The sequence below is a fragment of the Nicotiana tabacum genome, chromosome 1, assembly GCF_000715075.1.
Source record: "Nicotiana tabacum cultivar K326 chromosome 1, ASM71507v2, whole genome shotgun sequence".
NCBI lineage: Eukaryota > Viridiplantae > Streptophyta > Magnoliopsida > Solanales > Solanaceae > Nicotiana > Nicotiana tabacum.
In genome coordinates this window covers 79,485,230-79,497,285 of record NC_134080.1, presented here as the reverse complement: position 1 = coordinate 79,497,285, position 12,056 = coordinate 79,485,230, and the positions used below count along the sequence as shown (strand labels likewise).

General features: G+C 40.6%; 1 protein-coding gene across 1 annotated transcript; it reads right to left on the bottom strand.

Moving 5' to 3' along the window:
- Nucleotides 1-2,617: 2,617 nt before the first annotated feature.
- LOC107781657 (protein ENHANCED DISEASE RESISTANCE 2-like) lies at nucleotides 2,618-3,912 on the bottom strand. Its single transcript, XM_016602392.2, has one exon. The coding sequence runs from the start codon at nucleotides 3,687-3,689 to the stop codon at nucleotides 2,745-2,747; it is 945 nt and encodes a 314-aa protein (XP_016457878.1). The 5' UTR covers nucleotides 3,690-3,912; the 3' UTR covers nucleotides 2,618-2,744.
- Nucleotides 3,913-12,056: the final 8,144 nt, after the last annotated feature.

Genomic DNA, 12,056 nt, shown 5'->3' with positions numbered 1-12,056 from the left:
CCCTCGACCTACTCCTTGAGTCGAGGGACAACATTCGGGACCCGAGCAACAGCTGCACCACCACCAAGAACCGATAAGAAGGAAGGAAAAAGAGGAGTAAGATAAAATTTTGAAAACAAAATTTTACTTACGTTTTGTATTCCACTTCTCAAGGAACGGCATGCGCTCGGGTGGGATCAAGTCCGAGGTCCTCACTCGGACAAAACGGTCTAGCCAACCTCGATCTCGATCTTCATTAATACTCGAGACCAGGGCTACCAGCCCGATACGCAAGCTTGATCAGTTCCCCCCCCCAAAGAGTCGGGGACTATATAGGCGCATGAGGTGGTCGATGGTGAACGAGCATCCATCGATCTTGCTCATGAAAAATCAAAAAGGATCACGATTCTCCACAATGAAGGGTGAATTTGACCGAGGCATATCTCGTATCTTTTGCAAAAGTTGATGATGACCGGATCAAATAGGCCCAGCGTAAAGGGGTAAGTGTAAACACTTAAGTATGCCTCAATGTGGGTGGTGATATCTTCATTAGGTCCGGGAACCACCACATGTTTGTCAACCCAGTTGCAATCCTTTTTGACCATGAGGAGGACTTCTTCAGTGATCGAGCATACGTATCTCGAGACCTTCTCATACCCGGCCGGGTATGGAAGGAGGTTTTTCAACCTTGAAATCGGCAATTATCGAGCATCCCCCAAGGATGAACGTGTTCAAGGGGGTTTCGCTACTAGTTCTTCGATAGCAGTACGCAGAACGATCTCCTCGGCAGCCGGCCGCAATGTAGAATGAGTTTTTTTTTTTGGGAACAATTTTTGAAGTCTTCGCCATTTCTTTTAAAATGGAGGGAAAAAGAGGAAGTTAAAGGAGTACTCTTGATGATTTGGGATGAAAACGAGCAAAAGTTCTCACAAAGATCTCAAAAATCTAGGATACTGCCAGAAAATATAAAGATTTCTAAGGAGCAAGGGTAGAAGGTTTGGATGTAAAGTTTGAATGAATGAAGAAGGGGGTACTTATAGTTTTTCAAATGACGGTTCGCATCCAAGAGTGGCCGACTAGCAACTGGCAAGCATTTAATGCCATTAAGACCTGACTGATGTGACGTTTCGTTCATTTTGTCGTTTCTATCGTTGCATATCTAAGTGAGAATCGAAAGCTCATGTTGTTTCTCATCGTCTACTCTCCGAAAAAACGAGGGGACAATCTGTATACGGTCGAAATCGGGCTCGTCTATGACATGGTAAATTGGGCTCGGAACATGAGGGACTGAAGATCAACCCCAAGTCCCACCGGACCAGAGCCCGAAGTCAGAGTGTCTGTCTTCGAGAACATTGAGTCCGTGATCCCATAATCTACCCTGACCCCGAACGAGCTCGAAAAAATATTGTTAGCATAACCGACAGAAGATTGAAATATCCGTGACCAGTCAGATATTATGACGAAAATCTTGGCACGTATCAATAAAGGACTTGCAATCAGTAAATCAAGTGATTTTTTATCTTTTATAGAATTGTACCTAAAGTAGGGCTCCTCTACTATATGAAAGGGATCTGATAATTCATTTAGATACATTGTAACTCATTCCAAAGGAGTATATTATTATTCTCTTTCTTTAAGCTCTCAGTCTTCTGTATCTTCATATCGATTGAACTGCGTCCAGTTCAAGTGTGACCGACTTTCCAAGACTGTACTTGTTCAAGTTGTGCAGTTTGAATTTACTTTATTATTTTTTTTTCTATTGCAATTTTAATTTATCTCTTTGTGGCAATTTAATTCACGTATCCTTAAAACCACTCATAAATTTAATTGTTATCCGATTTTGAGGTAAACAATATCATAGAAAGAAGCAGACGGTATCGAGTGATTTATTGTGTGCCTCACACAACTGACATTAGTTGTGTGAGGCCTCTTTTTATCTCACTCATTTGTGGACACATATCTTACACATTTGGATCCACAAAATTCTGGGACCATAAAGTTGTGAGACAAAAAAGAGGCCTCACACAACTCGCGTCAGTTGTGTGAGGCACAACATAAAATTTTTCTATAGAGAAACATAGACAAAGCCAAGATTAAAATGTTATGGTTTCAGAATTCTAGCATGTTTATGTTATTGAGTTCTAAATTAATAATTTTTATATATTTAGTGGATATCTTACGACAAATACTGCATTTAAACAAAAATTACTGGGTTCGGCCGAACCCTAAGACTCACGATAACTCTGCCCCTGTAGAGAAGTATTGACACAAATGGAGGAGAAAGTTAAAGCCTTTATTGGAAAGAAAAATGTTCTTGGTATGCTACGGCTTATGTTATTTCTTAAAGTTAATGTTCTTAATTTTTATTTCTTTTTCATCTGCAACGTATTTTTTCCACTTCACGTAGTTATATAATTAACTTGCTTTTTGATCATAATCGGTGAATAATAATACTAGTAGCCCTTACTCCAATATAACGCTTCACCTATTGAATACATTTTGGATGAGTATTCACACATTGCACATTTTTGGCGAGTCTAATAGTTATGCCTATTGAGAAAATTTGTAGCAACAGGAATAAGCAGCACAGCACGAGAAGCTTAGAAACTGAAATGATATACAAAGAAAACAAAGTAAATGAGTGGAAGAAAGGAACTTTTATTAGACAAAAAAGCTTAAGCTTAAAATTTGACATCTATCTACATGGATTCCACCAACAATTTCCCTCAAAATTAGAGAATACAAAAATAAAAATAAATATTTCTTTAATCCTCTTCATTTTCACCGTTCTCCTCAGCTTGGACTCTGCTACTACCGATAGAATTATGTAAATTAGCAGTAGCGGGTAATACCTTCTTGGACGACGTCGTATCAACAAATGTAGCTGAGCTCATCTCCATTTGACAAACCCTTACCGCCCCAAACAACTTTTCCGGCAACTCCTCCTCCGTCTGCGACTCCACACAAAACCCCATGTCGATCGTCACCGACGTTACGTACCCTAATGCCAAGTGCAAAATCGCGTTCGCAATCGCCGAGCTTCCGATATCCACGTCGATTTCAAAGTAATTAGGGCCTCTGTGATAGTAGCAATTCAACGCTTTTCCGAGTATACAAGCCGAGTAGTTCCCGACTGCAGCTTTTACGATCCACGGTCCTTTCACGATCCGGTTAACGATTTTGAACCGGCTGTTACGGTACGCGTCATCGCCGTTGACGAACCGGTAGATGAGCGAACCCGGTTCGAGCGGCTCATCGTCGTTTGTGGAGAAGTAGAAGACCGCGCTGTGGTGGTCACGCCCTGGGACTTGGAGATTCACGGCGAGTATGAAGGTTTTGAGAGACTTTCCTTGGGAGTGAGATTTCCGCAGCGCGTGCATCACGCGATTGTCGGGACGAGCGAGGACGTGGTCGAGCTTGGAGTTGGATCGGAGCCAATCGACGCCGGCGGGCTGTAGGAGCCACGCGCCTGACGGTACTTTCGCTTTTTTCGTGAAGTAGTTTGGACCTCGCAGGTTGAATAGGTCTCCATGCGGTGATGCCCAGCCGTTTTTTCCGGTGTCCAAATCCACATGCTTCAGTGATCCGCCGGCTATGGATTCTTCCCTCCAGTTCCCTCCATCGCCGCCGCCAACGGCGGAGGTAGAGACAGGCACGGCGGAGCGCTGCTGGTGGAGATTTTGCTTCTGTTTTTGCTTTGTGGAGCACATTTTCCGGTACCGCTACTGTTGCGTAATGCGATTGGAGTGTAGTAGTAGCAGTAAAACTCCGATGAGCAAGGGCAATTGACTTCTTTTGGGTGTATATATTGGAAGGTGGCAGAAATGTATATGCCCTTGAGTTTCCAAGAAATACGATAAAGCCACTTTTTTTTTTTTAATGGGAATTGACAGCTAAGGAAAAGGAAATAGTAGCAAATGTTAAACAGTTGGCTATTTATTTTCTTCTTTCAGCAAAACTTTGTTTCTATATTGGAATATTAATGAGAGGTCCCTCTTTTTAATGGCGGCCGGACCAGTGGAAAGCAAACTATGCATGTCAAGTGGACCGGCCGAGCTAAGAGATGGGACCATTGTCCGGGTTACTGCAGGCTAACGCTGAATGGGATGGTTCAGGGGCGGTTATTTTTTTGAGGCCGTTGTTTAAATTTTGCTCCCAAGTTTTGTAAAAATAGTCTTTGTGTACACGTTTGGAAGTTTGTCGAGCGAGGCATAATTAATATTTATATTTACTTTGTCTATCTTATTAATTTGTATACACGTTTTATTGGATGGGCAAATCTTGGTTTGCTCATAAGTTTTGCTGGGCGTGGTAGAACTTTGGTATTATATTCTATTTATTTATCTCATTAAATTATTCAAAAAAATTGTAGGATGAATAAAACTTGAATAAAGTTTTGTTGTTCCAACTATTCACAAATTTTATCCTACGAGCAAGACTTGGTACTATTTTTATTTCAACCAATTTGAGAAATTGTTCACAAGTTTTAAAGAATAAGCAACATTTACTTGTGTTGTTCCATTGTTTATAACTTTTGTCAAACAAACAAGATTTGTTTATCTTCATTTTATATTTTTTATAAAATTATTTCTTTAATTAACAAACTTGAATAATTATCAATTAATATGTTTGATTGTATGCGGTAAAATTGGTTAGTGATAGTTGGATGAATGAGGAGGTGACATGTGGAGCTGAACACAAGTAAGATATGAGTCAGCAAGTAGTTGATACCGGTTGCAAGCATGTGAGCAGTGCTGGGTGAATTCCGAAGACAGAGTAAATGATAACTAAAATTTGAAGAATTGATATCGGATAACATTCAATGAACAGCCGTTACAGAGAATATTTGCATTTATAGCTAACCATTATGCAACCATCAATGACGATTTTATTCTCATTCAAGAGGAGCTTGATTTGGGGATCTCGTCTATTTGATTAGAGCTTTAAATAGGAGAATTAATATCCATTATAAGACACGAAACATTCTGTATACAAAAGCTTGAATCAGCTCTCATTCTACAACATTACTCTTTTATCTTGTTCTTAATATTGTTCTCACTTTTGCTACCAGAGAGCTAAATTCGTAGATAGACTTGTATTTCCTTTAAGTTCATTTTATAATCTTATTTATGTTCCTATTTATTTCATATTTCTGGGTCAAATTAATTCACATGTCTATAAATCACGTTACAAATTTAACTTTACCATTTTACGGGTAAACAGTTTGGCACTTATCGCAGGATAGAGACAATTGTATAACTACTTTGATCCATTTATTTGTTACTAACAAATTCCTATTCTTTTCTTAACAAAAGAAAAATCAGATATGACAATTAACGATGACAACAATTCCTATAATGTTAGAGCACACAATGAACGTGAAGATGTATTCCAACGTAATGATTCAACCAACAAAACCTGCAATGAATGAGATGAAACAACTCCAGTTCATGAAGGTCAAAATCCTCGACATATGAGGAGCCCAGCTCCTGATGATGCGGGTGATGCACACATTGTTGAAACGGTCAAAATCTTAAGAGAGCAATAGACAACAATTATGGATCACCTCTCAAGACAATATCAGGTGATGACGGAGTTGAAACAGGCGTTATCGATTGCTTCCAATAATGCTAATGGAAGAACTCTAATCCCTCCCAGCTCTCTTGCAAATCAAACAGTTCAAAGAGCGGGTAATGACGCTCCAAGGGAGGAGTTCGGTTTTAACGTGGCATGAGATTCCTTTAGTGGATGTGGAAATGACAACAACACAAATGACCCTTTCAAAACCGAGCTCATAAGATTCATGAGGAAAGTGAATAAACGAATAGACTAAAATTCTAAAGAATTCCATGCTCGGATGGATCAAATCCCGGGAGCGTCATCGGTGCTAAAGAGACTGGATTTCAAGAAGTATACGCAATTGCAATTCAAACCCACGGCTTCGGAGTTGATTCCGAAAAGATAATGCCTGATATTCTGAAGTATGATGGGACTTCGGATCCATGAGAACATATCACGGCCTACACTGCGGCTATAAAAGGAAACAATCTGGCCTAGCACAAGATCGAATCTTTCTTGTTGAAGAATTTTGGAGAAACCATGGCAGAGGGTGCCTTAACTCGGTATTCTCTTTTACCTGAGCATTCCATTGATTTTCTTGAAATGCTTGCAGATTCATTTATTAAAGCTTATGCTAGAGCATGAAAGGTCCAAGCAGGGAAGGTGAATATATTCAGAATATCCCAAAGAGAATCTGAACTAATATGAGAGTTCGTGATCCGATTTCAGAAATAAGGATGTTGTTACCAGCAGCACCGGATGAGTGAATAGCGGAGGCATTTACAAAGGTTCCCAACCCGTTGAGTTCTAATGCCTCCAGGAAACTGAAGGAAAGCTTGCTAAAGTTTCAGGCAACCACATGGGCAAATGTTCACAATCGCTATGTATCAAAGATCAGAATAGAAAATGATCTATTGGGTTCTTTGGTGTCTTCCAAAGGACGGAATCGTGATCAGAATCAAGATAAGTTCAAAAATGGTTTTAATGCAAATCGGGGGGTCCTCTAGGAGTCATTTTCAACCTTACGGGAGGGCCGATGGGAGTGGAAATAAAGGTTTTCAGTCATCGGATAAGTTCGCTTTCGATAGAAGGACCAATCATGGTCGAAGTAGTAGATCATTGCAGGAGAAGGAGGCATCAGGGTCCTGAGATTCAACATATCCCAGGTTATCTGACTACAACTTTAATATCAACTTGATAGAACTGGTGTCAGTTATGAGGAACATTAAAGAAGCTAGGTGTCACGACCCGGAATTCCCACCATCGGGACCGTGACGACGCCAAACATCACACTTGCTAGGCAAGCCAACGTTAGAGTATTATTAACCAATTTCCTCTACGTTTCAATGATTAAGAGTAAACAAACTAAAACAAGTAGAAATAATTGCGGAAGTAAGCAAACAACCTCTTTGTTTATATACTATTAACAATACTGTTGCTATTACTACCCAGAATCAGGTGTCACAATCCACAAACACACTATGATTTTCTACAAACATTGGTCCGAAAGAAATTACAACTATTTTGGAAATAAAGTAAACAGTAATGTAGAGATGTAGAAGGGGACACAGGGCCTGCGGATGCAAGCAGGACTACCTTGGGTCTCCATACCGTGTAACCTAAAGCCAACCTCTCAATCAGCCACTACCTGCTCCAAAATCTACGCAGAAAGCGATGAGTGCAGTATCAGTACAACCGACCCCATGTACTTGTAAGTTCCGAGCCTAACCTCGACGAGGTAGTAACGAGGCTATGACGGGGCAATTATAATATAACCTGCATGCAGTGTATAATAAAAGGAGAAAGAATAAAGGAACAAAATAAAACAGTAACTATCAAGGAATGAATACAGAACTCAAGTATCTCATCAGTACCCAGCTATAACCAATCCTTAAGTGAAATGCAAAACTACAGAATAATTACACAGTAGAAGAAAGATACATAAACACATAAACTGATGTTGCGCGCATCATGATCCCACCATATAATCAATATCAATATGAATATTCACCCTTATTACTCCATATCAATCCACCCTTATTCCTCCTATTGCGGCGTGCGACCCGATCCCACCGTATAATAACAATTCACTCTTATTCCTCCTTAATATATCACCTTTATTCCTCTTGTTGCGGTGCGCAACTCGATCCCACCATATCAGTACCAATTACACAATTTAACTCAAAACTCTCCATAATATTTAAACCTCAAACCAAAGCAAATGGAAAGCTTGTACATTATGAAACTTCACACAAATAACACTACTCAGCGAAACCAATCCAAAATATACCATAAAACACCGATAAACCAACTTAAGCCAATAATATGAGATAATGAAACTATGGGGTAGCTATTACCTTAAACAAAAAAAATAATGTCTAACAAATAGCAATTAGGCATGGAAATACCAGTAAATCATGTAACAGTTAAACCAGGAAAATAATATAATAAGAACGGGAAGTAAACATGTAAAATAGATAAATTGGCGGCAAATAGATACTCGTTACCTCACCTATACGCCAGTCACATGGATTTTCACATAGCAATTAAGTCAAGGATCCCTAATCCCTCAAGTCAAAGTTAGACACAACACTTACCTCGCCTCCAAGGCCAAACTCAAGCTCAACCACCACTTTTTCCTTCACACAAGCCTCTGGACCAATAGAATCTATCAATTCACCAACCAAACAATTCAATTTAAGCCTTAGGAACAACCCACGATTACAAGGAATTCAATTTAGGCCATTTGTAAAAAAGTCAATAAAAGTAAACACCCATGCCTGCTTGGTCCAAACCTGAAATTCGGACCAAAACCCGATTACCCATTTACCCCCGAGCCCGGATATATAATTGGTATTGGAATCCAACCTCAATTTGAGGTCTAAATCCCCAAATTTTGAAATCCCTAGCTTCTACCCAAAAACCCCTAATTTCACCATGAAAATCTTAGATTCTAGGTTGAAATCTTGTAAAATGAAGTGAAAGATTGAAAGAAACTAGTTTAGAATCACGTACCTATGATTTAGGGAAGAAATGGTCTTTGGAAAATTGCCTCTTGTGTTTTTGGTTTTGAAAAATTGAAGAATGAATGAAAAATCATGTTTTCCAACTATTTGTTCAACTGCAGGTATCGCATTTGCGATATGGGGTTCGCAAATGCGACCCCCGCAAATGAGAACTTCTCTTCACAAATGCAAAGATTTACCTTGGCCTTTTATTGTCACAGATGCGACCCCTTGTTCGCAAATGCGAACTGCCAGGATCGCAATTGCAATCAAAGCTTTGCAATTGTGAAGCTTCCCCTCCCTGCCCATTGCTCGCAAATGCGAAGCATCTCGCATTTGCGAGCCAGACCTCGCAAATATGAAGTCTACAGACCTAAAGCATACCGGCAAAATTTCCTAAGTTCAAATCACTCTGTAGCCTACCCGAAACTCACTCGAGCCCTCGGGGCTCCAAACCAAACATTCACACAAGTCTTAAAATATTATACGAACTTGCTTGTGCGATCAAATCGCCAAAATAACATATACCGGACATCCGAATCACGTTAAATCAGTTTCGCTTCTCACCAAATTTCACAGATAAGGTATAAATATTATTTTGGACCTGTATCGGGCTCTAGAACCAAAATACGGGCCTGATACCAACAAGATCAAATATTAACCAAATTCTTAAAACCATTTAATTTACAATCATTCAATTTTCATCAAAAATTCATTTCTCGAGCTAGGGGTCTCGGAATTCAATTCCAGGCATATGCCCAGGTCCCATATTTTGATGTGGACCCACTAGGACTGTCAAAACACAAGTCTGGGTCTGTTTACTCAAAACATTGACCAAAGTCAACTAAATCAACTTTTAAAGGCAAAACTTATTATTTTTATCAACTTTCAACATAAAAGCTTTCTGAAAATACGCCTGGACTGCACACGTAAATCGATGAGGAATAAAGTAAGGTTTTGAAGGCCTCGAAACACGGAATCGAGTTCTAAAACATAAGATGACCTTTTGGGTCATCACATTCTCCACCTCTAAAACAATCGTTCGTCCTCGAACGGACATAGAAAAGTAAATGAGCTGGTGAAAAAGTGGGGATATCTGCTCCGCATATCGGACTTGGACTCCCAGGTAGTTGCCTCAATAGGCTGACCTCACCACTACACTCGAACCGAAGGATAACTCTTCAATCTTAACTGATGAACCTGCCGGTCTAGAATAGCTACCGGCTCCTCCTCGTAGGTCAAATCCTTGTCCAACTGGATAGTGCTGAAATCTAACACGTGGGATGGATCGTCGTAATGCTTCCAAAGAATGGACACATAGAATACTAGATGTACCACTAATAAACCTGGTGGCAACGCAAGTTTGGATGCCACATCTCCCACTCGCTCAAGGATCTCAAAAGGCCCGATATACCTCGGGCTTAACTTGCTCTTCTTTCCAAACCTCATTACACCCTTCATGGGCGATACCCGAAGCAAAACTCTCTCTCCATCCATGAATGCCACATCACGAACCTTATAGTTGGCATAACTGTTCTGTCTGGACTGAGCTATACGAAGTCTATCCTGAATGATCTTAACCCTATCCAAGGCATCCTGTACCAAATCTGTACCCAATAACCGAGCCTCCCCCGTATCAAACCATCCAACCGGTGATCGACATCGTCTACCATATAATGCCACATAGGGAGCCATCTGGATGCTCGACTGGTAGCTATTGTTGTAGGCAAACTCCGCTAACGATAAGAACTGATCCCAAGAAACTCTAAAGTCAATAACACAAGCATGGAGCATATCCTCCAAGATCTGAATAGTATGCTCGGACTGTCCGTTCATGTGAGGATGAAATGTTGTGCTCAACTCGACCCACGTACCCAACTTATGTTGTACAGCCCTCGAGAAGTGCGAGGTAAACTATCTACCTCGATCAGAAATGATAGACACCAGCACACCATGAAGATGAATGATCTGACGGATATAAAGCTCTACCAACCGCTCCGAAGAATAGGAAACTGCCACAGGAATGAAATGCACTGACTTGGTCAGTCTATCCACAATAACCCAAACTCCATTGAACTTCCTCTAAGTCTGTGGGAGTCCAACAATGAAATCCATAGTGATACGCTCCCACTTCCACTCAGGAATCTCTATCTTCTGACAAACCACCAGGTCTCTGATGCTCGTACTTTACTTGTTGACAATTTAGACACCAAGATACATATGCAACAATACCCTTCTTCATCCTCCTCCATCAATAATGCTACCGCAAGTCCTGATACATCTTGGCGGCGCTCGAATGATAGAATACCGGGAACTGTGAGCCTCCTCTAGAATTAACTCACGAAGCTCATCCATATTAGGAACACAAACACGACCCTGCATTCTCAAAACTCCATCATCTCCAATCGTAACCTGCTTGGCATTACTGTGTCGCACTAGGTCCCTAAGGACAAGCAAATGAGGGTCATCATAATGCCGCTCCTTGGTACGCTCAAACAAGGAAGACCGAGCGACTATGCAAGCTAAAATACGACTGGGCTCAGAAACATCCAACCTTACAAACTGATTGGCTAAGGCCTTAACATCTAATGCAACCAATCTCTCACCGACTAGAATATATGCAAGGCTGCCCATACTAGTTGACTTGCTACTCAAAGCATCAGCCACCATATTAGCCTTCCCGGGATGATACAAGATGGTGATATCATAGTCTTTTAATATCTCCAACCACCTCTTATGCCTCAAATTGAGCTCCTTCTGCTTGAACAAATACTGCAATCTCTTATGATCCGTGAACACCTCACACGACACACCATATAGGTTGTGCCTAAAAATCTTCAGCGCGTGAACAATTGTTGCCAGCTCCAAGTCATGAACATGATAATTCTTCTCGTGAACCTTTAGTTGTCGTGAAACATATGCAATAACCTTGCCACCCTATATTAATACCGTACCAAGTACAATACGAGATGCATCACAATATACTATATACAGCCTTGAACCTGTGGGCAACACCAACACTGGCACCATAGTCAAAGTTGTCTTGAGCTTCTGAAAGCTCGCTTCACACTCATCTGACCATCTAAATGGGACACCCTTTTAGGTAAACCTGGTCAACGAGGCTACTATAGATGAAAACCCCTCCATAATTCGATGGTAATAACCCTCCAAACCCAAGAAACTACGGATCTTTGTGGCTGAAGTAGGTCTAGGTCAATTCTGAATAGACTCAATCTTCTTAAGATCCACCTGAATACCCTCTGCTGATACAATGTGACCCAAGAAAGAAATTCAACTCAACCAAAACTCACATTTTGAAAACTTAACATATAACTTTGAGGTCTCTCAGATTCTGAAGTATGATCCGAAAATGCTGCTCGTGATCCTCTCGGTTGCGGGAGTAGATCAAGATATCATCAATAAACACAATCACAAAGGAATCCAGGTAAGGCTTGAACACCCGATTCATCAAATCCATGAATGTTGTTGGGCATTTATCAGCCCGAATGACAT

Coding starts and splice junctions, on each gene's coding strand:
- LOC107781657 (XM_016602392.2), bottom strand. CDS start 3,689: ATGTGCTCCACAAAGCAAAAACAGAAGCAAAATCTCCACCAGCAGCGC.